Source organism: Dendropsophus ebraccatus, chromosome 14, assembly GCF_027789765.1.
Source record: "Dendropsophus ebraccatus isolate aDenEbr1 chromosome 14, aDenEbr1.pat, whole genome shotgun sequence".
Classification (NCBI taxonomy): Eukaryota; Metazoa; Chordata; class Amphibia; order Anura; family Hylidae; genus Dendropsophus; species Dendropsophus ebraccatus.
The window spans coordinates 13,443,758-13,460,073 of record NC_091467.1 but is presented as its reverse complement, the minus strand read 5'-3'; the positions used below and the strand labels follow the sequence as shown (position 1 = coordinate 13,460,073).

The window sequence follows — 16,316 nt, the reverse complement described above, 5'->3', positions numbered from 1 at the left end:
TTATGGACACCAAGTGATGATATGGCTGCGACATCCGGGAGACTGTTAACATTACGTTCCCCATTCATTGACCCTTCTGTCCTAGTGAATGGTTTTACACCGGTTTTCAAAAAGTTGCTCTATGACTGTGGTGTCCGCAAGAGTCGAAATGTCTCCCAGTTCTCGGTCATTTTTGGCAATTTTTCTTAACACCCTTCTCATTATTTTACCTGTACAAAAGAGCAAAGAAAAGCAAGAAGAAAAAAAAACTGGTTGGCAACATGAAGAACACTGGACAGTAAAGGGGTTTTCAGGTTTCAAAAATGTGTGATGATGTAGGATGAAGAATTGCACTTTTTCTAATGCTTTGTATCCATTCCTAAAGACTTAAAGTGACTCTGTACCCACAATCTGACCCCCCCAAACCACTTGTACCTTCGGATAGCTGCTTTTAATCCAAGATCTGTCCTGGGGTCCGTTTGGCAGGTGATGCAGTTATTGTCCTAAAAAACTACTTTTAAACTGGTGGCCTAGATTGTGTATGCATTAGGCTGGCACAACCTCTCCGTCCCTCCTCCCCGCCCTCCTCATCATTAGGAATGCTCCAGGCAGATTGCCTCCTATTCCCCACCTGTGTCAGCCCGGCACATGGGTTGGATTGTTAAAGCGTAACTGTCATGTTTTTTTTTATTGCAGAAATCAGTAGTATAAGCGATTGTAAGAAACTCTGTAATAGGTTTTATCGCCAAAAAAGCCTCCTTCTGTACTCAAGAAACAATCTCCCAGCCTCCCCCCCTGACTTCTTATCTGTGCATTATCAGGCAAACACGTCTTCATTACAGAGAAGCCAGTGAAGACGGGCTCTGCTCTCTCCATTGTAAGCCTATGAAGGGGGAGGGGCTGAGGGAGATGAGGGAGCAGGAAGAGGTGACATGAAGGTCAGCTGTTTGTAGACTCTCTGGGCACCTAAACCTCAGGATTCAGGTGTCAGAAAGGTCAGTGCTTATCTATGAACTTACTGAGAGAAGATTGCAGGGTGTTGTGCTGTGCAGGAATCCTCCGTGCTCAGTCACTCCTAACAGCCCCTCCCCTCTCCATATACACATAATGGAGACAGAAATCCTGCTTCATTTGATGTGAGGGGGGAGGCTGGGAGATTGCTTTTTCACTACAGAAGGAAACTCTTTTAGTACATAAAACCTATTACAGAGTTTCTTAAAATCGCTTGTACTGTTGATATTTAATGTTTTCAGAAAAATGACCCTGAAATGACAGTTACGCTTTAACCCCTTAACGACATCAGGCGTAAATTTACGCCCTGATGCCGGTAAGGGAGTTCAGAGCGGGGCCGCGCGGCGACCCCGCTCTGAACCGCGGCGGTCCCGGGTGCCACTTGTAGCCCGGGACCGCTGGTATTAGTGGGCACGGTCCGATCGCCGTGCCCGCTAATACAGTAATCAGATGCAGCTGTCAAACATGACAGCTGCATCCGATTACCGGACGCAGCGTCATCCCTGGTGTCTAGTGGGGAGATCGCTCCTCCGGGATATTATCCCGGAGGAGCGATCTCCGTAACTGAAGCCGGCCGGGGACCGCTCCAAGATGGCGCCGTTCCCGACTCGGCACTCGTTTACTTCTGGCTGCAGCAGCCGGAAGTAAACGAGTGCCTATCTCATGGATCTCTGCAGCATATCTATGCTGCAGAGATCTCAATGAGAGATCAAAGCACTTATACTAGAAGTCCCCCAGGGGGAATAACCCTAACCCCAGGGGGCTTCTAGGGCACAAATACGCCCGTAGGGCACGGGCTGTAATTTTAAAAGTTGTTTTTTTGGACAATAACTGCATCATCTGACGAACGGACCCAATGACAGATCTTGGATTAAAAGCAGCTATCCGAAGGTACAAGTGGTTTGGGGGGGTCAGATTGTGGGTACAGAGTCGCTTTAAAGCAGTGAAAAAAAAATGTTTTCCAATCAATTGATGTCAGAAAGTTATACAGATCTGTAAGATTTAAAAATCTTAAGTCTTCCAGTATTTAGAAGCTGCTGAGAGCACTGTGTCAAATTGGAAAGAATACACCACTTCCTGCAGGACATACAGCAGCTGATAAGTACTAGAATTTTAAATAGAAGTAAATTACAAACCTGTATAACTTTCTGACACCTGTTGAATTGAAAACATTTTTTTTTTTTTACTGCTGGAGTACCCCTTTACAATTTTATTGTACATGTATATATACCAGAGGAGCCAAGGGCATCAAAGTGAATTTTTTTAAAATAAAATATCCAGTTAGCTAAATCTATAAAACAAAAAATGCACACTTTCTCACCTGAGCGTGTTTTAGGCAGTCCAGGGGCGTTCTGGATATAATCCGGAGTGGCAATTGGTCCAATCTTTTCTCTTACTATAAAAATCAATATAGTAAAACATAACTAAGTGTGCAATGATGGGATATAGAATACACTACACATATGTACTGTATAACATCTCCATGATTAGTGTTGAGCTTACAGACAATAGATAGGATTCTCATGATGGAAATGACATAAACCAGGGATGGGAACCATGGCTCTCCAGCTGTTGCACAACTACAGTTCCCATCATGCCTGGACAGCCAAAGGCTGTCCAGGCATGATGGGAACTGTAGTTGTGCAACAGCTGGAAGGTCGAAGGTTCCCCATCCCTGGCATAAATAATACGATAGGCCATCATGTAGGAAAAACAGTCACCTAGTTTCTTGAGTTGATCAGTTAGCGCTGTAGTGAACTCCTGTCCATCACGTAGGGTGACGAAACAATACAGACATTCCCCCTTCACTGGGTGCGGATGGCTTACAGCGGCGGCCTCGGCTACTGAAGAGTGCTCCACAAGTGCGGACTCCACCTCTGCTGTGCTCAGCAAGTGACCTATGTATGGAGGGAGAGAGCCGACTATCAATCACTAACATTGATTCATACATAGAAACACGAGTAGTATGGAGCTTGGTTCACAATCACGATTTTGCGATAGTTTCATTTGAATTTACAGTAAAACCCGATTAACCACGTTTCTGTGTATACGGATCCGTATTGATGCTTTTTTTTTATTATACAAGTCAATAGAAAAGGGATCATAACGGTTGGTATACAACTACATCCGCTTTTGCATTTTTTTTTTCATAAAACAGATCGCCCCCCTTTCTCCATTTTATAAATAAAAAATAAACAAACATGTTTGCTATCGCCGCACGCGTAGTCGCCCGAACTATTAAATTATCACATTCCTGATCTCGCATGGTAAACGGCGTAAGTGCAAACAAATTCCAAGGTGCAAAATTGCGCATTTTTGGTCGCATCAAATCCAGGAAAATTGTAATAAAAAGCCATCAAAAAGTTGCATATGAGCAATCAAGATACCGATAGGAAGTACGATCATGGCGCAAAAAATGACACCTCACACAGCCCCATAGACCAAAGGATAAAAGCGCTATAAGCCTGGGAATGGAGCGGTTTTAAAGGAACATTAATTTTTTTTAAAAGGTTTTAATTTTTTAAAAGCAATCACATAATATAAAAGTTATACATGTTACATATCGTTGTAATTGTAACAACTTTTTTTTTTTTTTTAATTTCGAAAATTTTTATTATATCAATCAAAAAATAAACCCAAGTACAGTTTTCCCCTTGGGACTCAACCCACAAATAAATTTATAATATTCAAATCATTAACCCCTACTTACCCACCCTACCTCCCACCTCAAGCCAAACCCCATCCCCCCCCCCCAAATCATCAGAGATGGGCCAAGAAAAAATAAATAAATAAATAAATAAATACATACATACATACATACATAGATAGCTTAAAGAGAAATTCACCCCCAAATTCATTAGCCATCTTTTAGCCATAACTGCCAGCCTTTAACCAGAGATTGCCAAACCTTCCTCTCCCTAAAATAGAAAGTTTCATACCTCCCAATTTTCATAACAACTTTTTCCCAACGCGAAACCTGTGGCGAGAAGGTATCCATCCAACCACATTTAATTTTTTTCTGGTTTCGCAGCCTACTTTATGCAAAAATTAAAGCCTAATATTGCAAAGTACAATAAGTGGCGCAAAAAATAAGGGCTCATGTGGGTCTGTAGGTGAAAAAATGTAAGCGCTATGGCCTTTTAAACATGAGGAGGGAAAAAAAAAAGCGCAGAAAAAAAAGAAATTAGTCCGGAATTTTTTTTTTTTTTTAAGCGTACTCAAAACCATGGTTGATGCTTTTCTTTATGTTAAAAGTTACCATTTAAAAATTGATACATAATACGGACTCCAGAAAAAAAAACGCATTGCGAACCCAGCCTTAGTATGGTTATTACTATAAAACAGATGAGAAACAGATCACTGATCTCAGGGAGACCAGCCAAATGATAACACTGACGGCTTCTGGTTAAAGCGCTCAATGCAGTGATATACTAGGTGCATTGCCCCCTGGGAAACATAAATATGCAAAAAAAAAAGCCCATGGAGCCTCATTTAAGAGTCTCGAAACACAGGACTAGCTAGATATCCCTCTGGAAAGGACCCAGCCAAGGGGGGGCTCCTGGAAGGAAACCACCAAAACCACCATATTAAGTGGCCCTATAAAGGTGCGTTTACACGAAACGATAATTGGCCCGATCGTATGATTAACGATGTCGGGGAAGCGATTTTTTTTTTTTCATAACGATCAGCGTTTAGACAGTACATTATATCGTACGGAAAATCGTTTTGCGATCGCTTAAAGAGTCACTGTCGTATTTTTTTTTTTGCAGAAATCAATAGTCCAGGCGATTTTAAGAAACTTTGTAATTGGGTTTATTAGCCAAATCTGCCATTATCTGTATGTAAAAAGCCTTTTCCCAGGTCCCCCCCTCTTTCCTCTTTTTCATCCACTCTGAAAAATCTGAAAATTGTGACTTGTTGCAGGAGACGTACCCTGTCTGCTCTAGGGAGAGGGGAGGGGGGAGGAGGGAGTTAGCCGGCAGCAGAAAGCAGATAACAGAGGATTACAGGCATGGAGCTGGGTGACAGCTGTAATCTGAGCTCAGACAGGTCACTGGTGATGGTCAGAACAGATAACGGGTGAGGGATTTGTAGATTAACTCTTTGTTGTCCTGTTTTGGTCTTTTCTTTAGCTCTCTCCATAGGAGAACAATGAAGACAGGGGGGAGAGCTTCAAACTGCTTTTTCATGATAAAAATGCATTTTTCGGATAATAAACCCAATTACAAAGTTTCTTAAAATCGCCTGGACTATTGATTTCTGCAAAAAAAAAATTCACGACAGTGACACTTTAAGCTTATCTCACACATTGGTTTAATCGGCGAACGACTGTTTACACGGAACGATCTGCAAATTATTTGTTTGATCATTAGCTGCGTTTACACGTACGATTATCGTTCGAATTTGATAGTTATCGCGCAAATTTGTACGATAATCGTTACGTGTAAACGCACCATAAGTCAATGTAATGACAAGGGAAAAGCCAAGGCCAGGTAACCATCCACATACAGCTGTTTCGGGGTGTTGCCCCTCATCAGTGTGGAGCAGGAATCTGGCAGAAGTCTCCACGGCTCTGGTCTTTTTTTGCAATTAAAAACAGATGATCTCACCGGACACATTCAGCATGTCATCGATTCTCCCAGTAATCCAATAATAACCGTCCTTGTCTCTTCTACAGCCTGAAAAAAAAAAAAAAAAAAAAAAGAATTGTTGGGCATTAAAGAGACTATCACCCGGGTTATGTTACCTTATATGAGAGCTGCACAAAACAGTGACAGTGACCCCGATTTCAGCACTGAACAATAGTCAGCAATTTATTAAAGGGGTTATCCAAAATTAGATAAAGCTACTTTTCTTGCAAAAACAGTGCCACCCCAGTCCTCACGTTGTATGGGTATTAAAAGTCAGCTCCATTCACTTCAATGGCGCCGTGCTGCAAAACCCCACACCCAGAAAGCGGCCATGTTTTTCTAAGCCTGGATAACCCTCTTATGTGCTGTATGGGTCAGGAATAGTATTCACAAGATCAGAGTTCTTGAAAGCCATTAGGAGATGATACAGGATGCACAATAGAGAAGTATAATACTTGCCATCTCCTGTCACATAGTATCCAGGGAACTTCTTGAAGTAGGTCGTCTCAAAGCGTTCATGATTCCTGTAGACAGTGCGCATGAGTGCAGGCCAGGGTTGTTTAAATACCTAGAGAGAAACAACAAAAAAAAAATGTTGTAATATATCTTATCAGATAAATATACACCAGAAAATACTGTATATCTCTGAAAATCTCTATGCAGCGGGCTACTCCTAGTGGTTGCTGTAGAATAAGGTAGGGTCCATTTGGATCCGTTTCTCCATTGACTTTCATTATAAAAAAAAAAAATCCTTTTAAAGCGTACTTTAAAACATGGTCAACCACATTTGTGTACGCGAAGGTTTTGAATCTTTTTTTAATAATGTAAGTCAATGGAAAAACAGATCCAAACAGATGCACACAACTGCATCAGTTTTTTTTTCATCCATTTTTTTTCATCAGTTTTTTTTTCCATTAATTCAGCAAAACGGGTTGTGAACCCAGCCTTATAATAACAATATAAATCAAGCAGCAGCTTAGTGCTAGGCTCACAATGGCTCTCCTCTATGGCAGGTATGCCAGCATGGCTTTGCATTGTATCCAAAAGCTTTGTCCGCAGACTGCTATATAGGAGGGATGGTGCTGTCAGTATAAGGCTCCCCATGAGACTGGATTCGGGACAACAGAATGAACCTTTTACTTACCAGATAACCTTCAGCTTCACCTTCAAGTTCCTCCCCGGACTCATTCAAAATGGCAGGAACTACTCCAAAAAATGGAAAAGTCTAATAAATAGATGAGAAAAAGGACAATTAACACAGGCTGTGCATAAGCTGAGAACATTCAATGATAAATAAAGGGTTTCTAATGGACCAAGATTGCAAAAACTTCCTGATATTATCAGGACATTCGCTCAACCAGGACCAGCACCACACAGGTTTCTGCCTGTATATAACACAGTGCTTCACTTACTGCTGAGCCCGGCTTGGTTGGTGTAGCACCTGGAAGCGGAGTTAACACATGACCTCCCTGCAAAAAAAGTACATAAAAAATGTTTGCAATGCAATACCCTCCCCCAGTGCAATACCCCCTCCACCAGTGCAATACCCCTTCCCCCAGTGCAATACCCCTTCCCCCAGTGCAATACCCCTTCCCCCAGTGCAATACCCCTTCCCCCAGTGCAATACCCCTTCCCCCAGTGCAATACCCCTTCCCCCAGTGCAATACCCCTTCCCCCAGTGCAATACCCCCTCCCCCAGTGCAATACCCCCTCCCCCAGTGCAATACCCCCTCTATATTATTCAGTGCCCATCCACACTAGACACTCAAGCGCCATTTCTCACCGTTTCTGTCTGCCAAAATGTATCAACAATTGGGCATCTCTTCTCCCCTACCACATTGTAATACCAGAGCCAAGCTTCAGGGTTAATCGGTTCTCCGACTGTTCCCAAAATCTTCAGGGATTTTCTGCTATACCTGCCAAAAAGGAGATGCATACGTGTTATATGGCCGCTGCAGTGTCGGGTGCATTAGTGGACTTGGATAAGACAAAGATGGGGTGGAATGACGGATGTATCTTACAGCTAAATGGGCACAGCCGCATATGTGCTAAGCAATCTGTGCCACACGACAGAGATGGATTGTCTCTCTTGCAGTTGTTCTGGCAATCGGTCCGGGTCATAAAAGGGGAACTCCAGGATTACTTCTCAAGTCACTCCCGCCGTAAGCATGACCCCATCAGTGCTGCAGTCCATTGCGTGATTCCCGCACTAGGTGCAGTTTCCTTCTTGTGCAGTGGTTGGCTCTAGGCACTGGCGGCGCCCCTCCGTGTAATGCTATCCCCTCTGTGATGCGCCTCCATTACAATCAAGCTTGATTGTACGCAGGAACCAGTTGGCATTTTGAGAAAATGGACAGGGATCACCGCAGCGCGCCGCCAGTGTAATAAAAAATGTCCATGTTTTAAAATATGTGAAGCACTGGGAAACAGCCCTATGGATTTGTAGGTTCTTAAAGTAAAGCTTTCAGGTCATCAGTTAAAGGGGTACTCCGTGCTATGTGTATTTTAAGTGTACGGCCGGGGAGGGGGTGGATATAGAAGCTGCTGGTCACTTACCTCCCCGGTCCCATTGCCGGGTCCCGGATCGCGCCGCCCCGTTCTCCTGTGCGGCTGCTGCTTCCTGGTCTGAGCTGCGGCATGAGAGGTGACGTCTCAAGGCCGCTCAGCCATTCAGCAGTCGTAGCGGAGTCCCGCCTTGGCCGCTGAATGGTTGAGCTGCCTTAAAACGACACGTCTCAAGCCGCAGCTCAGGCCAGGAAGCGGCAGCCGCACAGGAGAACGGGGCAGCGCAATCCGGGACCCATGTATGTACACTCAAAATACACATAGCCCGGAGTACCCCTTTAAGGCACTTTATTATGGTCCGATCATCAGCTGAATAAACATTCCTTGGAGGACTTGTTTCCAATCATCGGCCCATATTAAAAAGGCCAGTGATCATGATCCCTCAGCTGATCGCATCTTTTGTGCGGCCATTATCATTATTGGCCATACATCACCCTGTGTAAACAGGAGACGCATACCCAACAAAGGGCAGAATAACTGACCGACCTTCCTTCCATGCTTACTAAACTAGACTACTACAGTATCACTGAGATAAAATGGTGACTCTGCTGGTGTCGTACCTTTTAACAGGCTCCTCTCCGTACTTCATCAGCAGGCGGATTGCTGTTGGTGCGGTGTAGAATTTGCTTACATTGTACTTATCAATAATCTGCCACATACGGGATATGTCTGGGTATATAGGAAGGCCTTCAAACTGGGAAATGAATGGAAATAATCAGGTTAAGAGGAAATTAGCAGAAGCTGCAAAACTTAACCTTTGTGTGCCATTTAACAAGAGGCAGTATGCTGTCTGAAGAATTAAAGGGGTACTCCGGAGGGAAAAAAATATGTTTGCACATCTATTGGTGTCATAAAGTTGTGCACATTTGTAAATTATTTCTATTAAATCTCTTCCAGTACTTATCAGCTGCTGTATGTCCTGCAAGAAGTGGTGTATTCTCCCCAGTCTGACACAGTGCTCTCCGCTGCCACCTCTGTGCATGTCAGAACTGTCTAGAGCAGAAGCAAATCCCCATGGAAAACCTTCTCTGGACAGTTCCTGACATGGACAGAGGTGGCAGCAGAGAGCTGCAGGAGTATTCCTTTAACTTACCAATACGCTGGTTGCCCCATTGGCCAGAGGTCCATAGGTGAGGTAGGAGTGCCCGGTAATCCATCCGATGTCCGCAGTACACCAGTATATATCATCATGATGGTAATCAAACACATACTTGAATGTGGTGGCAGTGAAGATCATGTATCCTCCTACCGAATGAACAACTCCCTGTGAAGAGCAGAAAATGGGAATTATTCCATCCTAGCACACAAACATCGTTTTAACATTAAAAAAAAAAAACTTTTGAAATCACAAAACTTTCAAGAGTTGTAATGAGCTGGGGTCTGGGCGCTCAAATCCCCACTAACTGTTAGGATGATCAGGAAGAAGCGCTAAGCTCTTCTCTCTCTGTCTTGCTGCAGGAGACTATATTAAGCCTCTTAGCCGAGCACCACTCCCTGCTCGTTCTAGCTGAGGAACCAGACCAAGTCCAAAGGTTTTTTTTTATTTGTTTTTTTTTTTTAAATGACAGGGACACATGTCAATGACCCCTTTGTCACCCTGGGTATATGTAGTCACCTTGGGCTTGCCAGTAGACCCACTGGTATATAGAATGAAGAGCTCATCTTCAGCGTCGCACCACTCCGGCTCACACTCCGTGCTGGCATCCTTCACGAGGTCATGCCACCACAAGTCCACAGATGGATTCCATGAAGTCTGAATAAAACACATCACCTTTAACATACAAAACCTATAAAGGAATAATATCAGCTTGTACCGCCATTAATACAGCGTGATCCGTGCTACATGACACACATTGGGGGAGATTTATCAACATGGTGTAAAGTGAAACTGGCTCAGTTGCCCCTAGCAACCAATCAGATTCCACTTTTCATTTTCCAAAGAGTCTGTGAGGAATAAAAGGTGGAATCTGATTGGTTGCTAGGGGCAACTGGGCCTGTTTCACTTTACACCATGTTTGATAAATCTCCCCCATAGTGCTCAGCAGGTGCAGGAAGGAAAACTGTTCCTTATCAAGGCCATGGAGTGGGTGTAATAGCAGTGCTCACAGGGTGTAGTAGTGCTCCTCCATGTTTAAGAGCATATAAACAGAGTGCTGCTACCGCCTCCTCCCCCTGACCAGGAAAACGGAAGGGTGCATAGACAAATTGTGCCCCCTATAGGATTAGTACTATATGTCAACTTCTATTGCACAACACCGCACCTAATGTTTATCAGTGTAAGGACATACTATGATGGGGTTGTCCGTAAGGCTGAGTTTTTGTCATTTTGGTGTTATTTTTTTTTACATTCTCGATTTAAATCTAGAAGTGTATGGGGCTCTCTCACTCTAGCTGGCACAGATTATGGGGGGTCCTTTCTCTGCCTATCACTTTCTTTGAGGGTCCTCTCTCTGACTGGCATTGTCCATGAGGGTCTCTTCTCCAGCTGGAACAGTTTATGGGGGTCTCCTCTCTCTGACTGGCACTGTCTATGGGGGGGGGGTCTCCTTTCTCTGACTGGCACTGTCTATGGGGGGGGTCTCCTCTCTCTGACTGGCACTGTCTATGGGGGGGGGGGGGGGTCTCCTCTCTCTGACTGGCACTGTCTATGGGGGGGGTCTCCTCTCTCTGACTGGCACTGTCTATGGGGGGGGGGGGGGGTCTCCTCTCTCTGACTGGCACTGTCTATGGGGGGGGGGGGGGGTCTCCTCTCTCTGACTGGCACTGTCTATGGGGGGGGGGTCTCCTCTCTCTGACTGGCACTGTCTATGGGGGGGGGGGTCTCCTCTCTCTGACTGGCACTGTCTATGGGGGGGGTCTCCTCTCTCTGACTGGCACTGTCTATGGGGGGGGTCTCCTCTCTCTGACTGGCACTGTCTATGGGGGGGGGGTCTCCTCTCTCTGACTGGCACTGTCTATGGGGGGGGGGGGGGTCTCCTCTCTCTGACTGGCACTGTCTATGGGGGGGGGGTCTCCTCTCTCTGACTGGCACTGTCTATGGGGGGGGGGGGGTCTCCTCTCTCTGACTGCCACTGTCTATGGGGGGGGGGGGGTCTCCTCTCTCAGGCTGCCACTGTCTATGGGGGGTCCTCTCTCAGGCTGCCACTGTCTATGGGGGGTCCTCTCTCAGGCTGCCACTGTCTATGGGGGGTCCTCTCTCAGGCTGCCACTGTCTATGGGGGGTCCTCTCTCAGGCTGCCACTGTCTATGGGGGGTCCTCTCTCAGGCTGCCACTGTCTATGGGGGGTCCTCTCTCAGGCTGCCACTGTCTATGGGGGGTCCTCTCTCAGGCTGCCACTGTCTATGGGGGGTCCTCTCTCAGGCTGCCACTGTCTATGGGGGGTCCTCTCTCAGGCTGCCACTGTCTATGGGGGGTCCTCTCTCAGGCTGCCACTGTCTATGGGGGGTCCTCTCTCAGGCTGCCACTGTCTATGGGGGGTCCTCTCTCAGGCTGCCACTGTCTATGGGGGGTCCTCTCAGGCTGCCACTGTCTATGGGGGGACCTCTCAGGCTGCCACTGTCTATGGGGGGTCCTCTCAGGCTGCCACTGTCTATGGGGGGTCCTCTCAGGCTGCCACTGTCTATGGGGGGTCCTCTCAGGCTGCCACTGTCTATGGGGGGTCCTCTCAGGCTGCCACTGTCTATGGGGGGTCCTCTCAGGCTGCCACTGTCTATGGGGGGTCCTCTCAGGCTGCCACTGTCTATGGGGGGTCCTCTCTCAGGCTGCCACTGTCTATGGAGGGTCTCCTCTCAGGCTGGCACTGTCTATGGGGGTCTCCTCTCTGACTGTCACTGTCTATGGGGGTCTCCTCTCTGACTGGCACTGTCTTTGGGGGTCTTCTCCCAAACTGGCACTGTCTATGGGGGCCCTCTCTCTCTAGCTGGCACTGCTTATAGCAGTTACTATCCTGTTGCTCTGCAGGCTGGAATTTGTAGTAGACAGCAGTTTTATTGCATCACTCATACAGTAACATGTAGCAGAGCTGTGCGCGCTGTCTCTGGGGATTACCTGCTCTGATGTCACACCACATTGTGTTTACCGGACGCCATAGAGTGTGTCCCATGTCCCCGGCTGTACAGACTGGCCTGGATGCCATAATCGCCACCAGGGGCCTAGCTAGGAGTCATGGGGCCCCATAGCAAACAACTGCATGGGGCCCCATGAAACCTCGAAGATACCTCTGGCAGGGCATCACAAAGAAGAGGCGGCAACTGGTGACTGGGGCAGGGGGGCACATACCCGGTATACCCTCCTCCCCTTCCCACTCCGCTCAGGCACACAACCGGTATATCCTCCTCCCACTCTCTCCCCGGGCACACAAGTTCTGCTCCCGGCTGCACACGGAGGTCCCCGGTCTGTGGAGGATGAGGGACTGCAGGATAGGGCGATAGCTTCACTGCAGTTGCTGGAGTTGTACAGCTCCAGGGAGCAGCAACAACACTACCACCTCTGCCCCAGTCACCCAAACCCAGCTGTCTCTGCGGCCTCCTCCATTTGATTAGTCACCCAGCCCTACTCAAGTCTTCCAATACTTATCAGCTGCTGTATGTCCTGCAGGAAGTGGTGTATTCTCTCCAGTCTGACACAGTGCTCTCTGCTGCCACATCTGTCCATGTCAGGAACAGTCCCAGAGCAGGAGAGGTTCTCTATGGGGGATTTACTACTGCTCTGGGACAGTTCCTGACATGGACAGAGGTGGCAGCAGAGAGCACTGTGTCAGACTGGAGAGAATACACCACTTCATGCAGGACATACAGCAGCTGATTAGTACTGGGAGACTGGAGATTTTTAAATAAAAGTTAATTACAAGTCTGTATAACTCTTACACCAGAATTTTTTGCCATTTAACATCTAATATCTGTACAGCTAATATTACTATAAGGCAGGCTTCACTTTAATTCTAGGGGGATATGGAAAACAAAGAGGTAAACAGTAAAATGGGAAAATATTTTTTTGTCATTTATGACCTTTAGTCAAGAACAAGCTGAGAATATGATAAAAAGCAGTGAGGTCATCCAATACTGCTCTGTGTGCTTCCTGGTAAATCACTCCATGGATAAGACTGTCTATTACCTCAGATCACATCCATAATAAAGACTGCGGGGTGACAGCACAGAGACAGCAGGCAGCCATGCAAAGCCGATGTGTGACAGGAGCCGCCAGGGCTCGGCTGATCCGATATCAAAACAGATCTGTGATGTACAACCTGACCGGAGTATACATATATCCACCAGTCATACATGATGGTTTACTGACTAATGAAGAACTGTGACTAGGGAACTGTTATTGGGGCGGCCATATTGCCTGAGCTGTTTTTAACAGCATTTAGTGATATGCTTTACAGCAAGACTCATGGACATAGACAACAATAGACAGAGTCTGTCCCCTTGATATAAATGTGAGACATTACTGAGTGCGCTCTGTGACCTGTGAAGAGGTCATTCCACAGGGAGCTGCTATTGTCTCCTCTATCTACTGGTGTCACATGACGCTGCAATGTTGTACAGGTCACTTTACAGCAGCCTCCTCTTATCACCATAGACACAACAAGAAGTCTCAGCTTAGGTTTAGCCCCAGTGGTGAGAAGGAGAACTGCAAGATATCAGGATTATTTTATATTATAGATAGGAAAATAAAAAATTTGAAAAAGGGTCACCAAAAATTCTTAAATTTAACCTAAAAACATTTAAACAATAAGTTATTTATGCCCTTACGTTTTGTAGACTACCGCTATGCAAATGTACACAGACCGGTAGTTCATCTTTACAGAAGGTGGAACCATTGTCGAGACCACACATGCAGCTTTACGTGTGACCACCGGCCATTCACAAGGATCCTGCTCCGACCCAACAATCAAACCACATGATACGTCCTGGCACAGAACTCGCAAAGAATCATCGGGTTACTGAAGATATATTTCTGGACGTTTATTCACACGCATAAATCTGAGCGACGCGTTTCGTCCCTGTACTGGTGCCTTCCTCAAATGTGATCCTGCAATGTTACAGCTATGTATAGTTCTGCCCTGTACGATTACATTCTCCACTTCCTCGTCCTGACAATTTGAATGCCTTACAGTTATACAGATTTGTAATTTACTTTACTTTACGATTTAAAAATCTCCAGTCTTCCAGTACTTATCAGCTGCTGTATGTCATGCAGGAAGTGGTGTATTCTTTCCAGTCTGACACAGTGCTTTCTGCTGCCACCTCTGTCCATGTCAGGAACTGTCCAGAGCAGTATCAAATCTCCATAGAAAACCTCTCCTGCTCTGGACAGTTCCTGACATGGACAGAGATGGCAGCAGAAAGCACTGTGTCAGACTGTAAAGAATACACTACTTCCTGCAGGACATACAGCAGCTGATAAGTACTGGAAGACTGGAGTTTTTTTTTTTTTTATAGAATGTATAAGTTTCTGACCCCAATTGATTTAATTTTTTTTTCTTTCTCTAGAGAGCCCCTTTAAAGGCAAGGCTCTTGCTTCTGCTGAAATCTAAGTAATTGTACCTGTTCCGCGCATATGATATATGCGACGTCACACTACCCAGCAACATACTTTTACATTGCAAGTGTTGCACGTGCTACCGGCCGGAGCGCGTCCCTTGTGAAGAGGATATTTCAATTGGAGCAAACAGACTGCAACTCTCTTTAACAATCACTACACCACCATCTGGAGTGAGGATTGCTAGCTTCTTTTCACACAGAGGGGATACAGGCAGTGGATTACTTAACAAACCTCAACCTGGATAGAACGTGTACCTGGAGGTTAGTACTGGTTATACAGCCATAGTGTAGGGCTTTTTCAACAGTCTATTGCACATTCTATATATCATATGTGTGGAACAGGTACAATTACTTTGTTTTTTGTTTGTATTACTATTGGGATATTCAGGTGATCCAATCTGTCCTTAGTACGCAGCTAGTTCACACAGACAGCGCTCGAGTACACACCCACCTGTTTTCACTCTGCTGAAATCTGCCTAGTAATGCCTTCTTCCTGCCCCCGTCTCCTATCACCCCCACAGGCCTCTGTAGGACTACAACCCCATCATGTGCATTCTAGGTTTTGTAGCCCTCAAGCACATATACACTGTAGATGGTAGGTCACCTATAATTCTGTCCTGGGGTTCATTTGGCAGGTATTGCCCTAAAAAACTACTTTTAACTTGCAGACCTGTGTCAAATTGGCGTGGCCTTGAGTCTCTGAGTCCTAGGCCTGCACCACCTCTCCGTCCCTCCTCCCCACCATTAGGAAGGCCACGAGGCAGGATTTCGCCAATTCATCACTTGCCTGAACACTGCACTGGTGCTGGATTGTTAAGGCACAAGTGTAGTGTTCAGACAAGTGATGAATAGGAGAAATCCTGGCTGAGGCGTTCCTAATTATGAAGAGGGCGGGGAGGAGGGACAGAGAGGCGGCGAAGGCCTATGGCACAGACACTCTAGGCCACGCCAATTTGACACAGGGGCTGCAAGTTTGAAAGTTGTTTGGGGGGCAGATTGTGGGTACAGAGTCACTTTATGGTGCGTTCACACCTACAGGATCTGCAGCTGATTTTCTGCAGCAGATTTCAGTTAAATAACTGAACACAGCATCAAATCTGATGCTGTGTTCAGTTATTTAACTGAAATCTGCTGCAGAAAATCAGCTGCAGATCCTGTAGGTGTGAACGCACCCTTAAGGTGTATAAAAAAAAAATTAGAGATGCATAAGAGGAGTCATTTCTGGATAATCTTTCACATCATTGCTCCATTCACATACATAGGTTGGAATACCCCTTTAAGTCATAGGTACATTTCAGTTATAATATACCATACACACATTGATGTACTTTATAATTCATTAAAAAACGGTAGTCCCAGTCCAAGTGAAACATGCAGCACTAGAGAAGACTATGTCTACATAAGACGGTGCATGTTAATGGCACACCCTGTGACGGACACACGGACAGACAGGAAGCCACGGTGTTGTTAGTGAGACGGACTGGAGAGGATTTACACACACAGCTGCCTGCAGATACAGGTGAAATACCTGGGGAACAGCTCGCTTTGTTCTGTCCTGCTTGTTTCCCTGTTAAAAACCCAGAT

At 45.8% G+C, this 16,316-nt stretch overlaps 1 protein-coding gene across 1 annotated transcript in view; it reads right to left on the bottom strand.

Moving 5' to 3' along the window:
• ACSS2 (acyl-CoA synthetase short chain family member 2) overlaps positions 1–16,316 on the bottom strand; it is a 31,525-nt gene continuing 15,209 nt past the window's right edge. Inside the window, exons 8-19 of the mRNA XM_069952095.1 lie at positions 16,261–16,299; positions 9,802–9,939; positions 9,280–9,450; positions 8,747–8,880; positions 7,405–7,537; positions 7,034–7,090; positions 6,766–6,846; positions 6,081–6,189; positions 5,601–5,669; positions 2,712–2,888; positions 2,312–2,386; positions 1–209 (exon numbers count right to left, since the gene is read on the bottom strand). Of these exons, the coding sequence (XP_069808196.1) occupies positions 82–209; positions 2,312–2,386; positions 2,712–2,888; positions 5,601–5,669; positions 6,081–6,189; positions 6,766–6,846; positions 7,034–7,090; positions 7,405–7,537; positions 8,747–8,880; positions 9,280–9,450; positions 9,802–9,939; positions 16,261–16,299 (1,311 nt within the window). The 3' untranslated portion in view covers positions 1–81. The remainder of the gene's footprint in view (positions 210–2,311; positions 2,387–2,711; positions 2,889–5,600; positions 5,670–6,080; positions 6,190–6,765; positions 6,847–7,033; positions 7,091–7,404; positions 7,538–8,746; positions 8,881–9,279; positions 9,451–9,801; positions 9,940–16,260; positions 16,300–16,316) is intronic.